The following is a 22,141-nucleotide window of genomic DNA, read 5'->3' as shown; positions in this document are numbered from 1 at the left end:
TATGTGTCAGACTTTGTGTGAAGTGCAGGACACAGAGGAATGCCATCTTGTCTTACAGAGCGGGTTGCACATTTTCCCTGCAAAGGCTCACCTAGCAAATGTTTCACACTTTGTACCAATACCTTGATGACATTCCTGTGACTACTATTCCGTGGCTATTACAACAGGAAAGCAGTAGAAACTATAAGTCCAAGTAATGGACGTGACTGTATTTTAGTAAAAGGATACCAAAATACGAGGAGAGCATTTGGATTTGGCTTTCTCTCGGTCCGGAGTAGACAGTCATGAAGTTCTGTCTGGAAATCAGAGCTATCAATCAGCCTTCAGACCGTGACAGAATATCTCCCAGGCCTGAGGGGGGGGCTGGGGGCCCCTCAGGCTTGTCTTCTGTCTATCCAGACATGGGCAGTGTTGAGTGAAGCTGGATAGATTTTTAACTTTATTTCACCTGTAGTGTACTAGCTGATTTGGGTGGGGGGTTCTGCTGAAAAATGCCTTAATGCTAAGAGCTCTTGTAAGACAAGTTGGGCTGGTCCTCTCTTTATTTTGTAAACAAAGCTCACTTCCTAAAGAAGTAGTCGGCATATATATATCTCTGAAAATATGATACTTTTCGTATCTAGGGTGTCACGTGGCCAAATACGTGGGTAGTTTGGAGGGGATCCACCATTTGTGCCAAAGATTTCCGAAGGGAAAAAGCACACATCTAGGGTTCGCCTCACATTTGATCTCCTGGGGCGGCCTTGCAGGATGGATCGAATGCTACAGGCCATGGGAAAGCAGCCCTGCATTCCCTGGGACCCACGGCCTCCGGGTCTATCTGGCTTCGCTCCCATCTTTGAGCGCGGCTGTGATTGTGAACGCAGGAGAAAGCTTGGCTGCCTCAGCAGCCCCCGCCCCAGGGCCTGCCTGAGATCCTTTGATTTAAGATGGTAACAGGAACGGAGGATGGAAGGGGGGCAGTCAGGGTTTGTGATTGAGGCCGGATTAGAAAACAGCAGCTATTTCTTTCCATTCCAAGTTTCCATTGTTGTTCTAACTTTGACTCTAGAGCTTTTTGTCACAGAGGCCCCCTCATGCTTTCTTTTTCTGTCTCTCTTCTTTCTCCCTCTTTTCTTCCTTCCATTTATTCATCCATCCATCCACCTGACCGCTCATCCATCCACCATTCATCCACCCACTATTCATCCATTGTCCAACTGTTCATACCTCCTCCCATTTAACCTTCCTATCTCCCGCGGTCAAACCCTCCCTCATCCTCTCCATCTCTCCTTCCACTTGTGGAACTCCTTCACCAGGCCAGAGCACCGCCAGTATGGCTATTTCTTCCCGACACCATTGCGTTGCAGGGTGGCTACGATTCCCATGACACAAGAGGGAAACTGAGTCAGAAAGACTCCCAAGTTCTCCCAATGAGCCACTGGTTCATGTGAACCACAGGTGGTGTGCTTGACTCTACAGACCACCTTCCTCTGCTGACCTTCAGTGGCAGGAAGTCATGTCAGTAACAGATGTTATACCATTGGCCTCAGAACCCACCACCACTTGGGGTTCGCGAGTCCTTCGTTGAGTGATGCAGAGACACGTTGGCATGACAGACCATCCTGGCTCTTCCAAGATGTTCAGGATTTCCCACTAGATGCCAGTCATTTCAACCACCCTGTGATTACCAAAACTGTCTTCAGACATGGTCAGATATTCGTGAAGGATCTGATCATTTCCGGCTGAGGTCATATCAGGTCTTCAGGAAAGGCCAGGCCTCTGCCTGCTTGCTTGCGTTCTCCCACACTTGTGGTTGTCATTACCGTGGCGTGTGCATTGGTATAGAAGGCACGGCGGAGAGGGCAGAAGGGCTTTGCCTCTCTACCGGCCCCGCCCCTGGCACCGCGGAGCTGTCCCCACCTAAGCTATCCCCGCTCCTTGTCTCCATCTTTGTCCTTCTCTCCATCTCCCTCTTCATCTCCATTTGTCTCTCTTTTCCTCTCCCTTCTCCTCTGTCCCCACCTTCCCTTCGTGTGTGTGTGTGTGTGTGTGTGTGTGTGTGTCCCTCTCACGAACACCCTCCACAACCCAGTGCCTCTGTGCACGCATGTGTCAAAAAGCACACCACACACACGCATGTGTGTGCAGGTACGTGTGTACACATGCATGCGTGTTTTTACCAGTGGAGTTTTTAATGGCTTCCTGGTTCAGAGCCCTGGGTCCTATTTCAAGTCCCTGTAAAACAGCAATTGGCACTGAGCCGGGGACCCCCCTGGAGGGCACTGAATGGAAGAGTGACTGAAAGAAACTGCAGGGGGGGGGCAGTAAGATGAGGAGCTGATAAGGGGGCGGGCTGGCGACTGGCACTGCAGGAGGGGGTGGAGAGTCTGCGGGTGGGGGATGGAATGGCAGGCAGGTGGCACCAGTCTTGGACCTTACAAACTGGGACAGGGACAGAAGCACCCAGGAGGGAAGCCTGGAGGCCCACACCCACGGCCGCAGGGGCTCTGCCCTGTCCCTGGCGGGTGTAAACGGGCGTGCACGGGGCTTCACTGGGGCGAGCTTTGAGCCTGTGTCACCTTGTGGCCCTGGCAGGCGAGGCACCCAGAGCCCCAGCCCACACCCTCCTGTCCCCCGCAGGGACGTGTACATGTGCTGAAAGTCGACTTGTTTTATTTAGTGAGGTCATCTGTTTGGGGTAAGTTCTCTCTACAAACTCACTTACTGGTAAGAATCGGACTCGCAGTGAGTGAAGAAATGTCCATTAGTCATCTCTGCTAGAACGAACAGCGTGTACGCTCGGTCCAGAAGTCACTGATGGGTTTGATGACAAGCTCTGGTCCGGAGCCCTGGGGAGGGCTGTGTGTGTATTCCCCTCCCCCCCCCAAAGCCCCAGGGCGCAGAATAAGGGGTGCGGTTTCTGTTAGCCCCTACCTTTTGGACCCATTGGGAAGAATCCAGGAGAGGATCTTCAAATAAGTGGCACTCGCCCCGTGTTTAGCATGTATGTGATGCCCAATAGAATCAGCTCATTGCTGCTGTTACGTGTTGCTGACATACGAGATCTGGGGTCCCGAGGGGCCCCAGACGGACTACCGATGACATTCTCCAAGTTTGTTGTTTTTTGGTCAGTCCTGGCCTTGGACTCAGGGCCTGAGCACTGTCCCTGGCTTCTTTTTGCTCAAGGCTAGCACTCTGCCACTTGAGCCACAGCGCCACTTCTGGCCGTTTTCTGTATATGTGGTGCTGGGGAATCGAACCCAGGGCTTCATGTATACGAGGCAGGCACTCTTGCCACTAGGCCATATCCCCAGCCCCTGTTGTTGTTGTTGTTGTTGTTGTTGTTGTTTAAGTATTTCTCTTTGGCTGAAAATGCACCAGGGAAAGCGGAGAGACCAGCACACTCACCTCCCCCCCCCCAACCATTCCTCTCCACCAGGTGTCCCCGCACCCCGCTTCTCCGCAGCACCCGCACCTTCTGTGACCATCGCTCCCCACGGCCAGCTGCTCGGCAGGTCCCGGGCCATCCAGGCCGGCCCTTCCTGGAAACAAGTGGACCAGTTCCTCGGGGTTCCCTATGCCTCCCCACCCCTGGCAGAGAGCCGCTTCCGGGCGCCGGCGCCTTCGAACTGGACAGGCTCCTGGGATGCCACCAAGCCGAGGTAGAGGGGGCGGGGGCACGCGCGTGCGCACGGGGCCGCGGAGCTGTGCCTGGCGCTCTGAACGGCCGCAGAAAGGGGGGTTGATGGGTGGGGTCGCGCGTGGCTCGGGCAAGGCCCATGTGGTGTGGAGGCACGGGGGGAGGGGCTCCGCGTGGGGACCCAGGGGCCTAGGGGTCCCCCCCAAGGCTCTGCTTCCTCTGCGGGATTCCTTCACGGCCTCCTGAGGAAAGAGGAACGTGTGTGTGTGTGTGTGTGTGTGTGTGTGTGTGTGTGGCCCTGTGGCTTCCCGCAGGCCGGGCCTGGAGGTGGTGGTACACCTATCACTGCCCCGGTGTTATGGGGCCTCCAGCCCACAGTGACGCTTGACACACACACTCTCTCTCTCTCTCTCTCTCTCTCTCTTTCTCTCTCTCTCTCTTTCGTCGGTTGTGGGGCTTGAACTCAGAGCCTGGGTGCTGTGCCTGAGCTCGTTGGCTCAAGTCTAGCGCTCTACCGCTCGGAGCAACAGCGTCACTCCCAGTTTTTTTCTGGTGGTTTATCAGAGATAAGAGTCTCATGGACTTTCCTGCTGCAGCTGACTTTGAACCGTGATCCTTAGCTCTCAGCCTCCCAAGTATTTTAGGATTACAGACGTGAGCCACCAGCATGCAGCTATATACATTTGGCTTTCTTAGTGCTTTTATTCTTTCCTTTATGTTCTTTCTCCTTTCTTTTTCCTTTCCCTTCCTCTCTCTCTCCCTTCCTTCCTCCTTCCCTTCTTCCCTCCCTCTCTCCCTCCCTCCTACCTACTCTTTCTTTCCCTCCCTCCCTCCCTCCCTCCCTCCCCCTCCCCCCCAATTGGGGCTTAAACTCAAGTCTTCTCCCATGTTCACTTTGGCCTGATTATTCACATCTGGTGCTCTAACACTTGCTCTATACCTCCAGTTCATTTTTTTTTTTTTAATTTTTGAATCAAAGCGTCATTGCTGAAGCTTGGGCTCGTCTCTCACTAGAGATCTTTCTGCCTCGGCCTCCTGAGCACTGAGATCATAGACAGGTGTGTGCCATACCTGGCCAGGCATCTGACATCAATAGGGTTGCAAAGTCAGCACTGCAAGAAGAGCAGATGAGCCAATAAAAAAAAAAATTAAGAGGATCCCTCTCTAACTGGAACAATATTAGAATTTTAGTTTAAAGCGCTCATACTCTTATCATCGGATTTTTTTTAAATTTGTTTTGACATACGGAAACTGCATTGTGAGATTCTGTAACTGAAGCAAGTTCAGAATCCCTGTGACCTGGCTCCTCCCCCGGTCTCCCTGCCCCTCACGCCTCGGGCTCCCTGAAGCCATAGCCGCTCTACCCACTGCAGCCACAACGGGCTTGCTTCTGGGCAAGTGCACAGGCCTACGGGCGGCTGGAGGGAAAGCAAGGCGCCCCTCAAGCCTACCTGGGAAGGGATTGTGAACCCCTACCTTGTGGTGGGGACAGAGGAAGGCCTGCTCCACCACTGTGAGACCAAAGAACCAACAGGCTCTAATGCGAGAGCCTGGCCAGGTTGGGGGGAGGGCCCACTAGATAGGAGGGTGGTGGGTTACACACATACTGAGTGGACCACCATCGGAGCGCTCCGGTGTCTATAACTAGGGCTAGCAAGGCCCCAAGTGACCCGCGTGCTGCCCTAGGGTGGGTCTCTGGTGTGGACTCAGCACCTGTGCCCGGAGGTGTTCACACTGGCAGAGAAAACAGGTCAGCTATCTCTTCTTAGTGGAGGGCCACAGACATGTGAGTCTTCTACTGGCGACGAGCCCCTTCTCTAGCTCGGGGCCATTGGAGTCAGCACATTTCCCTTTGGGAGCTCACAGCGCCGCCTTGGAAATGTCTCATCACGGGTGTCAGAGAGAGAGCCAGGAGCCTTGCTACCCCTTCCAGTCGCAGATCAAGTGGGACTCCGGGCCTTTGGGACCGGGCAGTGGCTGGTCATGGCGGTGGGTGGGAGGGAGACGGAGCCTCTTCCCTTGCTCTTCCTCCTGAAGTCACGTGTTCTGTCCCTGCAGGGCCGGCTGCTGGCAGCCCGGTGCCCGGACACCCACGCCTCCGGGAATCAGCGAGGACTGCCTGTATCTCAACGTCTTTGTCCCCGAGAGCATGGTGAGTTCCCCAAGTGTCCGCGGTGTTTGTCCTGTGAACTCCCCCTTGAGGTTCCTGTCCCTGCGGTGCCCCGCCACGCCCCCCCTTTCCCGTGTCTCTGCCTTGCCTGTGATTCTGCAGCACGGGGCCAGCCCAGTCGCGTGCATCTGTCTAAGCAGCCGCGGCAGGCCTGCCGCTGAGATATTGGGGTTGCTAGTCTATGGGGGAGATCAGAACCCACGAGAGAGAAAAGGAACAGGTGTTAGGAAACACCAGTCTCTAGTGACATCCATCCAGTGCGTGATGAGTGACTACACCAAGTTTGCTCACTACGGTTGATGTGGACAAACTTTGTCATAAGCATGGAAGCTCTCACTGGCTGCATTAATAGAGGTGTTGAGCCTTGGGTGAGAGAGGTGAGAGCGTTTCATTCTGCCCCGTGCGAGGCACCCTGTATCCCTGCCATGCTGAATAAGCAGCTCGGGCACCTCAGCATCCTGGAGAAGGTTCTACGTGTTCCAGCCGCCTCGCCTGGAGACGGGAGGATAACTCACACCTGCCTTCTTAAAGCTCTGTGAGAATGGAGACGCAGAGCTCAGACCTGGCTGGGCCCCATGCAGTGGAGCTGAGCTGATGGGGTGGCACAAGAGCAGGACAAGGCCATTCCACTAAAGGCGGGGGGGGGCATCTCTCAGCCAGGCGAGCACGTGGCAGTGCAGGCCACGTGATGACAGATCTTGAGAGCACTGGCAGGAAGGTCGCCAAGGTCTTGAACCTTCCATTCCATAGTCACGTGGGGTTGAGCCCAATGTATGAGCCACTTATAAGCTCTAACTTCCTCCCTCCCTCCCTTTCTTCCTTCCTTCCTCTCTCCCCTCCCTTCCTTCCTTCCCTCCTTTTCTCCTTCCTTCCTTCCTTCCTTCCTTCCTTCCTTCCTTCCTCCCTCCCTTCCCTCCCTTCCTTCCTTCCCTCCTTCCCTCCCTCCTTCCCACCTTCCTTCCTTCCCTCCTTCCTCTCTCCCCTCCCTTCCTTCCTTCCCTCCTTTCCTCCTTCCCTCCCTCCTTCCCTCCTTCCTTCCTCCCTCTTTCCCTCCTTCCCACCTTCCTTCCTCCCTTCCCTCCCTTCCTTCCTTCCCTCTTTCCCTCCTTCCCACCTTCTTTCCTACCATCCTTCCTTCCTTCCTTCCTTCCTTCCTCCCTTCTTTCCTTCCTCCCTTCCCTCCCTTCCTTCCTTCCCTCCTTCCCACCTTCCTTCCCTCCTTCTTTCCTTCCTTCCTTCCTTCCTTCCTTCCTTCCTTCCTTCCTTCCTTCCTTCCTTCCTTCCTTCCTTCCTCCCTTCCCTCCCTTCCTTCCTTACCACCTTCCTCCATTCCTTCCTCCTTCCCTCCTTCCCTCCTTCCCTCCCTCCTTCCCTCCTTCCTTCCTCCATCCATCCCTACCTCCCTCCTTCCTCCTTCCCTCCTTCCCTTCCTTCCTTCCTTCCTTCCTTCCTTCCTTCCTTCCTTCCTTCCTCCTTCCCTCCTTCCCTTCCTTCCTTCCTTCCCTCCCTCCCTCCCTCCATTCCTCCCTTCCTTCCTTCCTTCCTGGATCTCCAGATCCAGGCACTTTTTGAGGTACGAGGGATTCAAATTACAATATGTAAGTTTACGGGACAAAATTTAGCTCATTGAGTCAGGCTAAGTATGCCACGGATTAGTGCTAAGTATACAACTGAGTAGGGATAAATATGCCATTGAGTAGAGCTAAGTATACCTCAAGATCATATTTTCAGGAGTGTAGGCTCATAGCCTAGATCCTCACCTGGAAAGGTGCCTCCTCACTGAGGTCTTGACGTAGAAACACAAGAGCCTTCACTTCTTCCCACAGGTCCCCAATGCATCAGTGTTGGTGTTCTTCCACAATTCCATGGAGGTGGAAGGCAGTGACAGACAGCGGAACATTGATGGCTCCTTCCTGGCTGCGACTGGCAACCTCATTGTCATCATTGCCAACTACCGAGTGGGAATCTTCGGCTTCCTGAGTTCTGGTAAGTTGCTGGTGTTGGTGGGTGTAGTAATCAGCTTTTCTTCACGATAACAAAACACCCGAGACTTACTTATGAAGAAGAGAGTTTTATGGGGCTCACAGTTTTGGAGTTCCTGTCTGTGATAGATTGGCACTGATGCCTTGGGCCTATGGCAAGCAAGGAAATAGCACATTGGGGCAGAGCAAAATGCTCACCTCAGGAAGAGAAAGGAGAGAGGGATGAAGTACCAGTATCTCTCCATCAGGAGAATGACCTCAGTGACATTTGGACCAACTTAAGGCCTTACCTCTTAGAGGTTCTACCGAAAAAATCAACCCTGAGAACAAGCCCTCAACACAAGGGCCTTTGGAGGCTTTGCAGGCCTTTGAAATCCAAACTGTAAGAAGGCTTAGGGTTAGGCCCAGGGTTATTCTGAGCAGAGACTAGCGGCTTCCACAAGCTCCTTCCTTCTTCCCCTGAGCCTCAGAACCATTGTGCCCATGCCCCAGGTCTAGCCCCGCTAGATTCATACCACGGAGTGGAAACTTGAACATTCAAAGGCCGTCCACCAATACTGACACCCAGACTTAGGTGAGATCAATAACTGTTATTTATTGAAAACTTGCTATGTGTTTGAAACATAGCTCATGCTTCACTTTAGGATAGGATGTGACATGTGCACGTGTGTGTGTGTTTGTGCATTTAAAAGTGAAAAAAAATGAGGTCCAAGGTGGTTAGAAGTTTGCTCAAGTTCATGTAGTTAAAAAATCGCCAAGCTGGGCACCAGCGGCTCATGCCTGTACTCCTAGCTACTTGGGAGGCTGAAATCTGAGGTTTGCAGTTTGGAGCCAGACTGGGCAATTAATGACCAAAAAGCTAGAAGTGAAGCTCAAGTGCTCATCTGCAATGCAATCCTTCAGGACAATGGTTGGACACAAACGTTCAGGACCGTACCCAGGCCCTGAGTTCAAGCCCTAAGAGCAGTACAAAACACAAAAGATAGCCAAGCCGCAGTCCACTTACCAGCCCTATGGGAGAAGAGCTTATGGCTCTTGTGCCAAAGGGAAGCTATCAGATTTGGAGTGAGGTCTGTATCAGCAGGGACATCGCCTCCTTTTTACCTTTGATCTCAGCTGGCTTATCCTGTATCCTTGAACCCATCTGTTTCTGGGGTTCTGTCCTCCATCCTCCCCAGCTGCCAGAGCAGAACAGAGCTACACCATCACAAGCACTCCTCCTCCCGCCCCCACCAACAGACACACACCATCTGTCCTCCCAGCCACCACTGAAGGGGGGGGGGGCATCAGGCAATGAAGCAGGGTAGTGTGGTATAGATACATTGGCCCTAGAACCTGAAGAGCCAAGAGCCAGCTCTGCTTCTCATTGGCTGTGTGAGCTTGGATCAAACTCTCTCTCTCTCTCCCCTCTCTCTCTCTCTCATAGTGTTAGTTTGCTTCTCTAAAACGGGAAGTTTACCTACCTTCTAGTCCTCCCAGGCACAGGGAGTGAACGTTGTCTCTTGCTAAGTGTGAAATGGCAGGTTGATGTAAGCGTGAAGACAGACTGGACTAGAGTGTGTGTGGGAGGGGGACCCAGGATGTGCAGAAGCCCCGGGGGTGGGGGGAGGAGCACTAGGTAAGGATGCAGGATGGACACAGGGTCTGAGGCTTGAGAGCCACCGAGATGTTGGCTTAAGCGACATACCAGCAAATTCTTGGCTTCACATGCAGGCGGGAAGTGAAGGCAAAGCCGTGACCAATGCTGGTATGGGATTGAGAAAGGGAAAGTAGGATTCGGTTTCCGACGGGCAGAGGATGGTTGGTAGCCGGCGGACGGGAGCAGGCAGGGGTGAGTAGAGACGGGTCACGAAGCTGCTTCCTCCCCGCTCGGTATTCTCTAGGGAACTTCGGAATGGCAGCCGGACGTAAGCGCGGCAGCTGGAGTTTTGTGAGAGATTTGGGGCAGTAGGGAGAATGATTCCCGTTGAATCTGTGCTCATTACAGAGCAGAAGCCCCTGCGGGAGGCTCGCTGGCTGCTTTTCAAATACAAGGCCGACAGTGTTGCCGAGCCGGCTCCTGCCAAGCAGCTGCAAGCACGTGAAATTCAGGTCTCAGCTGGTGGATGCCGGCCGTGGGGAGCTCATCTCAGACATGGCTGACTTTGGCTCCGAAAGTTTCTAGACAGGAGGAAAGCGAATTTCCACGTGTCCTCCATCCCACGGGGGCAGGGGATTGCAATTTCAGAGAGTGCAGTCATGTGGAAAACTCATGTGCTGCTGGAGAGGTAAAGCCGACCTGGATGCTGACATGGGCAGTCTGTCAGGAGGCTAGGGAAGCTTCCAGAATGCTCAGGATGCTTGACTTGCATCAAGGCTCTGCCTGACCATTTTGCTTGGAGGAAAAACTACCTGAAAGAGAAGGGGGAAGTTACACTTGCCCAGTGCCTCTGTTTCCCCAGATCTTGACTTTCGATGATATTTCACTCTTCCACTACAAGTGCGAAGCTGGTGTCCTGTGGCCAGTTTTCGGAAAAAGCTGCAGCTAGGTTAGTAGACCCCAGGCTGAAAGTCCAGGAGTCGCAAGTTAGAGCCAGCCACTCACCCCCATATGCCAAAGGAACATGGCAGAGGGCAGGAAAATAAAAGATTTATTTCATGGCACTCATGGGAAGACAGCACCTCAGTACAGCTACCGCCATCTTTGGAAGTATAAATATTGTCTTCCAATTAAAGAGGGAGAATTGAGGGGCAGAGAGGGAGAAAGGCATGCAGAGTTCGAGTAATCCCAAGTGACAGATGTGGCTGGTTTTGACCTTTAGCTCAGTCTTAGTCCTTGGTGGAGTTCTGGAGAAGTTATCACTTTATTACTGGAACAGAACAGGAACAAGATAGTCCCCTGAATTTGTAGCTGTTTGCTCTAAGACGATAAGAAAACATTGCTTGTTTGAAGGGAAATCTCCCTGGTACAAGAATGCTTATCTGTGAATCTGGTCTTTTTTTTTTTTTTTTGGAGCCCATGGTGACTGCAAAATGTACTGCAGTAGAGAATAACTCAGATCAAAGAGCACAGGCTCCAAGGCAAGGGTTTACAGTTAGTTCACAGGACCCAGCAAAGGCATCTTCTAAGTTCCCCCTGACAGAACAAGGAGGCCTGGAGAGCTTTGAAGCTCACTCACCCTGTGTCTCATCGGAGACTCATTGTGCTCTGCCGGGCAGCTCCGGCTGCTCCTCCAAGGTCTGCAAGTGCCGTTTGATCTTTTGATCTTCAGGATCTTTGCTACTCTCCCCACCTGAGGAAGTTTCCTTTGGTTTATTCTCCAGACCTCCTTTCGCATCCCTCACACTGCAGCTAGCTCTCTGGCCTCTTCTTTGAGCCTCCCTGCTGTTCAGCCCAGAGAAGGAGCCCAGACCACAGGGCCCAGCTCACCCAGGCACTGAAGCACGGATCAGGTGGTGGGTGGTGGCAAAGCTGACGATCCCTGTCCCGGTGCCCACAGGGGGCAGCTGCTCACGTCCTGCAGCCAGGTTCCTACCGTGGAAGGGCCCAGGCGGCCTTCCACCTCAACCTGCACCCGGTAAACACTTGCAGATCTTATTACCTGCAGCCGTCGTATGTATAGAACCATGAAATGGGAAGTGCAGCGTGTCGCCACACATTCCCTCTCCGCCCCTCAGTTTCCTCTATAGGGGCTCACCGTTCTTAGCAGGAAGGGGCCTGCGGGGTGTGTGGGTTCACATCTGTCCCTCTTAGGCAGAGCCCTCCTGGCATACCGTCCAGTCACAGGCTGTGCCTCCAAGAATGGGAGGTGCTAAGTAAGGCTTGTGGGGTAGTTCATCTGAGATCAGTGGACGCAAGACTGATACAGGGACCTGGCCTGAGCGTGTGGTGTGTGTGTGTGTGTGTGTGTGTGTGTGTGTGTGTGTGTGTGTGTCCCTTTGCTTTCTCTGGCTAGGCCTGGCACCTTCGGGGCAGGTTGTGCATTTACTTCCCAGCCCAGCAGGTGCCTGGTGCCCCCTAATTACAGAGGCAGCCTTAGGAAGCCTGGCTTTCAAGAGTTTAGCCGAGCCACTGCTTGGGCTGTTTCTTATTTCATTGTGAGTGTCACATCGTCTGGGGGTGCCCAGTGTATAAATGGTCTCTGGGAGTCCTACACTACAGAGATACTTTGCAAAAGAGATGGGGGACAAAGGAAGACAAAAGGTCAAGCAGGTCTGAGCCCCACAAGACAAACTCTCTCTCTGAAGAGAGAAGATCAGGCAAGGCCAGTTTTGGAGAAGTTCGCTCCTGTCTAACTGAAGAGCTAGAAAAAAAAAAAAAAGGAGGGGTTGGAGATGGGCCACACAAGGCCATTTCCTCCATCTGGGTCCTACAAACGCCACAGATGCCCAAGGCATCTTGTTCCAGAGATTGTCATTTTCACTGGCTGTCGCCTAAGGACATAAGAGGAGAGAGTAGGTAAGGGGCTTTCGGGCCTACGCGGTATGGGCACAGAGGAAGCGTGTCTTGCCCAGAGAGGCAGACAGAAGGCCAGACAGCCCCCAGTAATCACACGTCACCCCGTCATCATCCAGGCACTTGGGGATATCTGTGTTGGTCTGTTATCCTCTCTGATCAGAAAAGTAGGGAAGCGGAGTCTGCCCCTGTGGGTGCTACACACACCGAAGCTCCATCCGCCTCTCAAAAGCAGGTGGGTCCTGCTAGGGGATTAGAAAGACAACATTGGGACCGAGCCTGTTTTATGTTTCAGGAAACAAAAATCCCATCTCTTCTGTCATGCCCTGTGAAGAGTTCTGTGGCCTTCACAAGTGTTAACTGGTTTAATCATTGACTACTGAGTGAAGCTTGGCCCTATCCTGAGCCCCACTTTACAAACGGGGAGAATCCAAGTCCAGAAGTATTCATTAAATACTAGCCTGCTGTGCGCCCCACATAGAGCAATGACCCAAGTCCATAGTGAATTCTGATTGTGAGTTAGGGTCTGAGTCTTGATCACACATTCATTTCTTGCTCCTAAACAAAGTCTTTCACTCCTAACTTTCCCTCTCTCCATTAAAGGCCAGGCTGAGCCAGATCATCTCGTTGCCCCGTTCTTGGGTCCCTGCCTCCTGTGTGCACCGGAGCTGCCCCCTTTGGGGCTGATCCTCCCCTCTTCCCTCAGCCGTACCTAGCACAGCGCCTGGCTGGACGTCCAGTTAATATTTGTTTACTGGGGGCCTCCGGCAGCACCTCAGCTCTGGCCTCCTTAGAGACTGTCACTGGTCTTCATCACCAAGTAGGAAGGGGGATTCACAGGAAGTGAGAGTCACTATCACTGGCCCGTGCGTGACGTAGATGTCACTTCCTGCACTTGCAGGACTTGGTCCTACTCAGTTCACACCCTGCTCTTTTGAGCTGCCCGAGACGTGGAAGGAAGGAAATGAACACATTGATCCTGGCGAACGGAACCCAAGAGCAATCTAGAAAAGCCCACGGTGAGGATCAAGCTGTGTCAATGGCTTCACCAGATGTAGGGCATAAAAAAAGCATTTGAAGAGATTCTGAAAACCTTCCCAGCTGGAGGAGTAATGAGCATTGCGAGCATACTCCCAGCTGGGGTTCAGCTTTGTCAATTCTAGGTTGGACACGTGGGAGGAAAGCTGTCATTAGCTGTGGGAATGTGGAGTCTTGACAATAGTTTCTTGTCCAATACCAAATCCCATTCTTCATATCATGCCGTGCGTCCTGGAGACCAGGGCGGGGCCCGGTGGTCAGGCTTCTTGAGGCCCAAGAGTCATGTCCATGCAGGCTGAGATAGGAATCACAGAACTGCCGAGCACAGAGTCAGACGTGAAGGGTGCGAACCTCAGGCGAGGTTTGACGCAGAGCAATAAGGTCATGGCGTAGAAACGGCAGGGAGGATGCGTGGATCCACAGTTAGAAGGGGGAGGTATAGCTCATCCCCTCAAACGAAAGAGAAATACATGTTTTTTGCTATGCTTCTTTTGTGTCTCAACTATTTCATTGAAAACATAGTGTGCCAACCTCAGTGAATAGTTCTTGAATCCTGTGGAGAGCAAAGCAATATCATTTCGGTCGCACACTATTAAAGCCGCAGGCAGTGGGAAGCCTGGGACCCGCAGTCCCGGCCCGACTTGGCCAGCGTGTGAGAGAACCAAACTGCAATGGGAAACATGGAGCAGAGAGCATCTCCCTCCCTCAGACTGCCGAGACAGGTGGAGGAGCTGAGCACGCACTTCTAGTTCATGAGTAATCGACGAAAAGATGCCGCGGCTCAGGGGTGCCGACGTTCACGGTCTCTTAGCTAGCAAAGGCCAAGGTGGAGGTCAAGCCAGGTGGTGTCGGACTCCAAAGCTCATGTTCTTCTCCCTGTCCCTCCCTGTGCTGATCTTGAGGACAGGAGCCTGGGCAGCAGTATGTTTTTGTTTTGCTTTGCTTTTGTTTTTACTAGTTCCAGGGCTTGAATTCACTGTCGTTTGCTCTTGTAGCTCAGCATGTGTGTGTGTGTGTGTGTGCTAGCCCTGGGTCTTGAACTCAGGGCCTGGGCCCTGTCCCTGAGCTTTGTTGCTCAAAGCTGGCATTCTAACATCCGAGCCAGGGTGCTACTTTCAGCTCTTTTGGCGCTTAATTAGAGATAAGAGTCTCACGGATTTGTTTTTTGGCCCAAGCTGCTTCCAACCACAATCCTCAGGCCTCAGCCTCCTGAGTAGGTAGGATTGCAGGCGTGAGCCACCGGCTAGCTCAGTTTTTCGCTAGTGAATCGAAGATAGAGACTTTTCTCCCTCGACTGGCTTCTAAAAGAGACCTCCCGGGTCTCGGCCTCCTGAACAGCTACGATGGTAGTCCTGCGGCACTGATGCCTGCTGTGACTTTTTTTTTAGAATGAAAAGCTTTAAGAATCACAAAAGACAAACCGTTTTCTTCTTCTGCGCAGGCTCCAGGGAGGCAACTGGCAACTGGGGGCTGCTGGACCAGGTGGCAGCCCTGAACTGGGTGCAGACTCACATCGGAGCATTCGGGGGGGACCCTCGGCGGGTGACCTTGGCGGCAGACCGGGGTGGAGCTGACGTAGCCAGCATCCACCTTCTCACGACCAGGGCCACCAGCCCCAGGCTCTTCCGGAGGGCTCTTCTGATGGTGAGTGGTCCGCCCCGCCTTCTGTCTGCTCCTTCTGCCTCTTGAGCCAAGCTGACTTCAATGGCTGGCTCTTCGCGTCTTCTTGGGCTGGGTTTGGATCCTGCTATCACTCTACGCATGGATCCAGGAAGGAAGCTGAGGGCTCTCTGTTTCCCATTCGTGTTCTATGCTCCCTGGGAGAGCCTCAGTAGGGTTTGCTGTACTTGTTAACTAATGGACGGCCAAGAACAGAATCCGAATGGATGCTAGTGAGCAGGCAGAAATGCCTGCCGGAGGAGCAGCAGCAGGAGGAGGAGCGGAGCGTAGGAATGCTGCTGCTGCTGGTGATGATGATGTGGTATGATGCTCACAAACAGTAATGATAGTAATAGTGGTAGTGTCACTTATGATAATGATGGTGATGATGGTAGGGATGGGGACAGAGATAGCGGTTGTGATCATGGTTCTGCTGTTGATACGATGATGATGATGATGATAATGTTGTTTTGATGATGATAGCACATGATGAATATGACAGAGACAACAGTCAAAGAAGTAAGTCTGGCTGGCTCCAGTATGAGCTCTAATGTTTATGTTTCTGACATGGATTAACTTCTAATGAGTAAGCTCCCGCTTCCAGCGTGAGCAAGATGCTGTGCTAGCTACTTGAAACGCTGCGATAAACAGAACCTATCCGGTCTCCTATGAGGTTTGCAGGAACTGGGCATGGGGACACCTAATGTAAAGATTTGCACAAGGACCTTGGAGCAGGTCAAAGCGGAAGCCTCGACCCACAGGAGGAAGCAGAAGTAATGGTCTCTGGAGACCATTCCCAGGAACATCGGAGCTAAATGCTGAAGGCTACGCAGACAGTGACTTCAGACCCAGTTCTGGTGTCAGCGGCAGGCGGAGGATAGGGCGTATGGGCGACGGTGTGGGACAAAGGAGGGCCAGACTCCCCTGGGCAGCTCGGGCTTTGTGCTGAATGCATACGGAGCTATCCAAGTATCCTGTTTACTTGACCGTTCTTTAGCTGCTTGTTTTATGATTTTATCTATTTTTACGGGTGTGCATGAAGAATATTCCCAATTCTACCATCATCCCAACCAGAAACTCTGTTCCCACTGAAGATTAACGTCTCGCTCCAGCCCCTGAGCCCCTGGGAAACCCCTATTCTACTTTCCCTCTCTATGGGTTTGCCAAGTCTAGGCACCTCATTTTAGCAGAATCATGTGAGATTTGCCCTTTTGTGTCTGGCTTATTCCACTTAGCATCTTGTCTCCAAGGTTTCTCTGTGGTAGATCAGCGCCAGAAGAGCCATGCGCTGAACAGTATTGCATTGCAGGGATGGGCTGCATCGGTCTGTCTGTCCATTTGCCTATTCATAGATATCTGGTTGTTTTCCCCTTTGGCCATAATAAACAGTGCTTCTGTGAGCGTGCTGTGCCGCTGGAGGCTTTTTAAGCTTAGATCTCTTCTGTAGGAAGGCTTCCCTTGGAGCTGGGTGGAGAGTGGTTTGATGAGAGGCGCCGTAGAGGCAGAGACTATACAGTAAGACAAGCTAAAAAAAAAACCACAAACAAAACAATGAAGAGCCACCACACCACCACCTTGGACCGAGCTCCACCTTGGCAATTCCAATCCCACAGCTACACACAAGCCCCCTAGCGACCCACACCCTTGATCAAGAGGAAAGGAGAAGGGCACTGTTTACTTACATCTCATGTTGCATGAGTGTTGTCGCCATTTCTGAGTCATCAATCTGCCTCTCTGCCTTTGAGGGTCCTTTCGTTGTCTTGTATTAGGCTGAAATGTTAGCGTCTCAGACAAGGTATTAAACGGAGACACGCCAAAGAAGCAAAGCAAGGTTTAATAGAAGAAGCAGATGTTAACTGCTAAGGGAATGGGTGGGTAGGAGTGAGGTCTCTGAAGAGCATCAAGGTTGCTATGGGTTTCAGATTTAAAAGTCTTGTGGAAATGTGGGAGGAGTCGGGCGTGGTAGTTGTCTGATCTCAGGGAAATGAAGGATTATGATCAACGTGTGTGTGTGTGTGTGTGTGTGTGTGTGTGTACGCGCACATGCACGTGTGCACATGTCAGTCCTGGGGCTTGAATTGGGGGCTTGAATTTGCGATCCTTGAGCTCTTTGCTAGCACTCTACCACTTGAGTCACAGCTCTACTTCTGGATTTGTTTGTGGTTAATTAAAGATAAAAATCTCTCAGACATGTCCTGCCAGGACTGGCTTTCAATCACGATCCTCAAATCTCAGCCTCCTGAGTAGTCAGGATTACTGGTGTGAACGCACGTGCTCACTTTAGGATTTTTGTTTTGTCATAGGATGTGTAAGGTTGGCATTTCATAATTTCAAGAATATGTCATGCTCACTTTTGGATTTTTGTTTTGTCATAGGATGTGTAAGGTTGGCATTTCATAATTTTGAGAATATGTATGAGCTATAGTCCATATACATGAAGCCTTAAGTAGGGAGTTTTGTTGTGAAAACAGGCTGGGGACATACTAGTTTCTCATAACTTGAGCACTTCCTACTGCCTAATATCAAACCAACAGCAAGGAGGTGTAGTCATGGGCCATACTAGGGAGGAAATGGGGCTACAGGGAGGGTTCTATTAGAGGCAGAGAAGCAATAGGGAGACTTTACAGTAACCTACGTGAAGGAAAGACGAAGAAGCGTGGAGATCACCGGCGTGGACAGAATCTCTCAGTGGCTTGGCAACTGCACCCATGTAGCTGACTCCAAGCATTCTAGGGGTGACCAGGAGAGGAATGGTTTGGGCTTTCTTTTCCTGTAGCAAATTTGTCCTTGAGCTTTGAATTCCTGGGAATGAAACCAAACTGCTCTCTCTGAGTTGATCCTGGAGATATTTCTCCAGGGGCCTCTCAGTAACCAAACCAACACTCACTAGGACCCAGGAGACACCCACACATGCCTCAAATCGACCCAGAAGGCAAACTTTCCTTGTTCAGGGTTTAGGTGTTTGGAGAATTTCAGAAAGGAATCTGTTTTAACAAATGGCAAATGTGTCTAAAAATAAACTCACTCCATTTTATGAATTTGGAAACCGCTTTTACAACCGCTCCCAGAAGTCCTTGGATGCATGTGTGATTATTTGAAATTGAGAGGACGGAAAGCCTTCAGTGTATTAATATCTTGTAAGCATATTCTTAATCAATAGATGTTTGGGGAGTGAATGTGAGTTAGCAATTTATTCGTTGGTAAAAAACCTTAAATCTCTGCAAATCTGGAGGGTTTGGATCGTTACACACAGCCTGGATTAGTTTAGACATTTTGGGCTGCAAACTCTGTATCTTATCTCAGATTCCTCACATTACTTGGCACAGGGTCTTTATTTCCTGTAAAAAATAATATGAAGTATAATATAGGAAATCTGAAGGTCGGAGAGGTTTAGGGACCTGCCAAGGGACACTCAGCAAAGAAGAGTCTGTGTTAGGCACTAGATGCTAAAGCCAAATGCTGGGCTTCCCTGAGGCTGGATTTCACAGGAATTCAGTGTCTGGAGATGTATGAGAAAGGCCCAAATCAAGAGAGAGAAACAGGCCTCGGTAAATATCCCGACCTTGGTCAAAACCCTTTACCCCCAATTCTCATATGAAACTTATGGTGACTTCTGTCTCCCAAGGCCTCTGGAGGCCAGCATGGTATAAGGTTTGCAAGGTTCCCTGTTCACCACAGGTACTCAATAAATTCATGGCCCTCACCCCCTTCTCTGCCTCAGCAGGTCACCTCCAAACAAAAGTAAGCTTCTAATACTTAACCTGTCCTAGGGCCAGGTCAGAGGAAAGGAACTTGTTACAAACAAGGGTTCTGCAATGTTGAGGCCCCCTCGCTGGTTTCAGGAAGGGAGGGGGGGTTCGCCCCAGGAAAGACTGCCCAACCTACTTACTGCATTGGCCCAGTTCTGTGTCCCTCCAGACAGCTGCCGGACTCCTGAATTCCCCTGGAGTGAGCTTCTCTGCTCCTTTGCCTGTTTCATTTCTGCAGGGGCCTGCAAGACCCGCCCACTGCTACACCCCTCCTACAAAGAGCCACTGCTCCTGGAAGGCCTTTCTGTCTTCATTCTGTGTTCAGTCTAGCCAGTGTGCCCTGGACACTCAATAGCTCTCATTCCTCAGGGCCTCCCAGAGCTGCGACTTAACAAGGTTTTTACAGTCTCTCCACACAAAGGAAATCTCATCTTGGCAGAGAGACTTTTCTTTACTAGTTCCCTGTTTCGTTTCTAGAAATTCTGCCCAGTGCTTCTTGGCCTTTGGCTGGGACTAAGTACAGAAATTCTGCCTTATGTTGGTTTTCTTTCTTTTTTGCTTCCTTCCTTTCTTTTTTTTAATGTACTAATCCTAGGGCTTGAACTCAGGTCCTGAGCACTGTCCCTAAGCTTTTGTGCTCAAGGCTAGTAGTATTCTACCATGAGCCACAGCTCCATTTCTGGGGGCGGGGGGGCGGGCATTGGTAGTTAATTGAAGAAAAGAGTCTCACAGACTTTCTTTCCCAGGCTGGCTTCAAACTGTGATCCTCAGATTTTAGCCTCCGTAATAGTTAGGGGTGTGGGTGAGAAAACTTGGATGAGTTTCCTTCTCTGAGTACATTGCTTGTTTGCACAGGCCCCCACACACCTAAGAGAAGGTGGATTGGGTGCAGTGCTGACTCCTGCAAAATCTCTGTGACAGTGCCCTCTCTGGACTGGCCTCTCTCGAAACCGGCCAGCTAGACATAGGCGTGGGCATTTCTGTCCAAATTTCACAGAGAGTTTACCGAGAATTGTTCTGTTCTCACACTCCACTTGGGAATCTGAGTGCAGTTTCATAGAATCTATCTGTTAATTTTAGAAAAGAGAATCATATTTTTTTTTTCTGGTGCCCAGTCTTGTGTCCACGAATTAGGATACCATGAGAACCATAAACATAGGATTTGACCTCCCGACGTCTTCTTAGGAGCTTTGAATGTGTATCTGTGAAAACCTTCTGTAATTGTGCATCAGGAGCCTTCATACACAAGGCCCACCTGACATTGTGAAGGGCGTCTCTTTCTTCATGGTGATCTCCAGTTGGAAATGCTGGTGAAGGGAAATGCATTGATCTGGAACTTTCCTGAGCGCTCTTCTCACTTGGAACGTCTTGTCCCTTGGCTTCATTGGGTTCTTGGTGAGGTTGCTTCATCCTCCACAGATAATAGCAGGTTTCTTTGTCTTTTTCCACCCCCCTCTATTATTATCTTTAAGTAGTTGTACAAAGGAGTTGCCATTTAACAAAGCAGTTTATGAGTACAGTGTATCTGTACCCATTGCTCAGCTGCTGTAACAAGACCCAGCACCGAAGCATGTTAGTGAAAGAAGAAACTTCTGGCAAGGCAAGTATCTCCTCATCACTCTGGTCCCTTGGTTCTTCTAGGGACTTCTAAGACACAGATGGCTTTGTTCTCATCTCCAGAGCTGAGTCTTCTCTGGAGGGAGAAAGCTGCCCTTCCCCCCCCCCTCCACACACACACCTTAGAGCTTACCACAAAGCTCCCCCCACCCCCGAATTTCTTACAAGCAGACTGGACTTGCCTGGGCTGGGCTGGCCTCGCTTCTGCTTGTTTTGCTTTCCCTTGCCTAGTTGTTCAGGTTGATATCTACCCTGTTGATCTTACTGTTTGAAGACTGTCAGTCATAGGTGTCAGTCATGGGTGTCGACCTTGCCAGCCTCATGCTGATTCCGTCACTGTCATATTCTCAGAGCTCTTGAGTTGGAGGACAGCCTCGTTACTTCTTAATCTTGGCTCTTTGGTCAGCGTACTGTATGTCCACTGATAAAACTCACCCATACTACTTTAAAAGCTATGACTCGGGAACTCTGAAAATAGCAAATGCCACAAACCTTTTGCCATTTCTTGCATGATTTTTTTCCTTTCTTATTAACATATAGTAATTATACAAAGGTTTCATTGTGGGTTTTTGTACATGCATATATTAGGCTTTGATCTCATCCCCCTCCACTTATTTTTACTTTCAATACTTTTAGTGGATTTCATTATCCTGTTTGATGCTGTCATTCTCTCCTTTCACTCCCTCCACCAAAGAGTCTTCCTTTTACCAATCATGTCATCTATAATGCTTTTTTCCTACATCTGTAATGCTTTTTTTTCTAGATTCCAAATATGAGACAGAACTGGAGCTATTTGTCTTTCTGATCCTCCCTTATATCACTCAACACTGTAATCTCTGGTTCTATCTCCTGTCTTGCTAACAACATAATTGAATTCCGTTTTATGGCCTAACAATATTCATATATATTTTTTTCCGGAAGTGTATGTATGTACATACATAGTAGAACGTACACAAGAGGCAGGAGACCTTTCAAACAGCGGAATGTGATGCCAACACTTTCCTTTCTTACACCCTTACTGTTGCTTCTTGTTTCTCTCAGAGAAAGTGCTAGGCCCTTTGCCTTCCCTCCTAGGACCCTGCAGGCCTCCTCCATCCTGAGGTGCTTGGCCACCCTGTCCATCTCTTAGTGTCTTTACACATCCTGTATCCCCGTGGTACCTCCGGATCGTTACAGAGCTCTCTGCCGTTGCTCTTCCAGGCCTCTTCCTGCAGGAATTTCATGATCTGCGTGTCATGCTGCTTACCCATGGCCTAAGCTCTGTGGCCTTCGAGGCAGTGGCCACCGCTACAGACCCAGCACCTAGAGCATGTCTATTGAATAGATGTCTCCTGAAAATATTTGTGGAAATGGAGTCTAAGAAGAGTGGGGGCTTGGGTACCATGTGAGTGGTTCTCTTGCTTTGGCAGTGCTAGGGTTTGAACACAGAGCTGCGTGCTTGCTAGGCAGATACTCTACTACTTGAGCCATAGTCCCAGCACATTTCGCTTTTTGGTTATTTTTCAGGTAGGGCCTTTTCTCCAGGTGAGCCTCAGGCCTCCATCCTCCTCTCTAGAGGAGGCTTCTGGCACGACTGAAAGCACCGGTGAGCACAAACACACCCAGATTGCTTGTTTGCTGATTGAGATAAAATCTTAAGCTTTTGCCCAGGCTGACCTTGAACTATGGCCCTTCCCCTCTCATCGCCCCCACCCCCACCCCATTATAAGTGTGCGCCAATGCATCCAGCCCAGACATAGAATTTTCACAGTGATCACCGAAGAATCTGATTTCTCCTTCAACCCAAATCCCTGTCTTCGAGTATGATGAGAAATCCCCAAGACAAGAGACACCTCCAGCCAGGATGGATTGTCTTTTCAGCCTTTGCCC

The 22,141-nt window shown here is 50.9% G+C and overlaps 1 protein-coding gene across 1 annotated transcript in view; it reads left to right on the top strand.

The window, feature by feature from the left end:
• The window catches only part of Tg (thyroglobulin), a 160,002-nt gene that overhangs the window by 77,784 nt on the left and 60,077 nt on the right, over positions 1-22,141 (top strand). The window contains exons 37-40 of the mRNA XM_048358633.1: positions 3,422-3,644; positions 5,681-5,774; positions 7,619-7,778; positions 14,689-14,891. Coding sequence (XP_048214590.1) covers positions 3,422-3,644; positions 5,681-5,774; positions 7,619-7,778; positions 14,689-14,891 — 680 coding nt within the window. The remainder of the gene's footprint in view (positions 1-3,421; positions 3,645-5,680; positions 5,775-7,618; positions 7,779-14,688; positions 14,892-22,141) is intronic.

The sequence above is a fragment of the Perognathus longimembris genome, chromosome 12 (assembly GCF_023159225.1).
Source record: "Perognathus longimembris pacificus isolate PPM17 chromosome 12, ASM2315922v1, whole genome shotgun sequence".
NCBI classification, from domain to species: Eukaryota; Metazoa; Chordata; class Mammalia; order Rodentia; family Heteromyidae; genus Perognathus; species Perognathus longimembris.
This window is presented reverse-complemented; position numbering and strand designations above follow the sequence as displayed.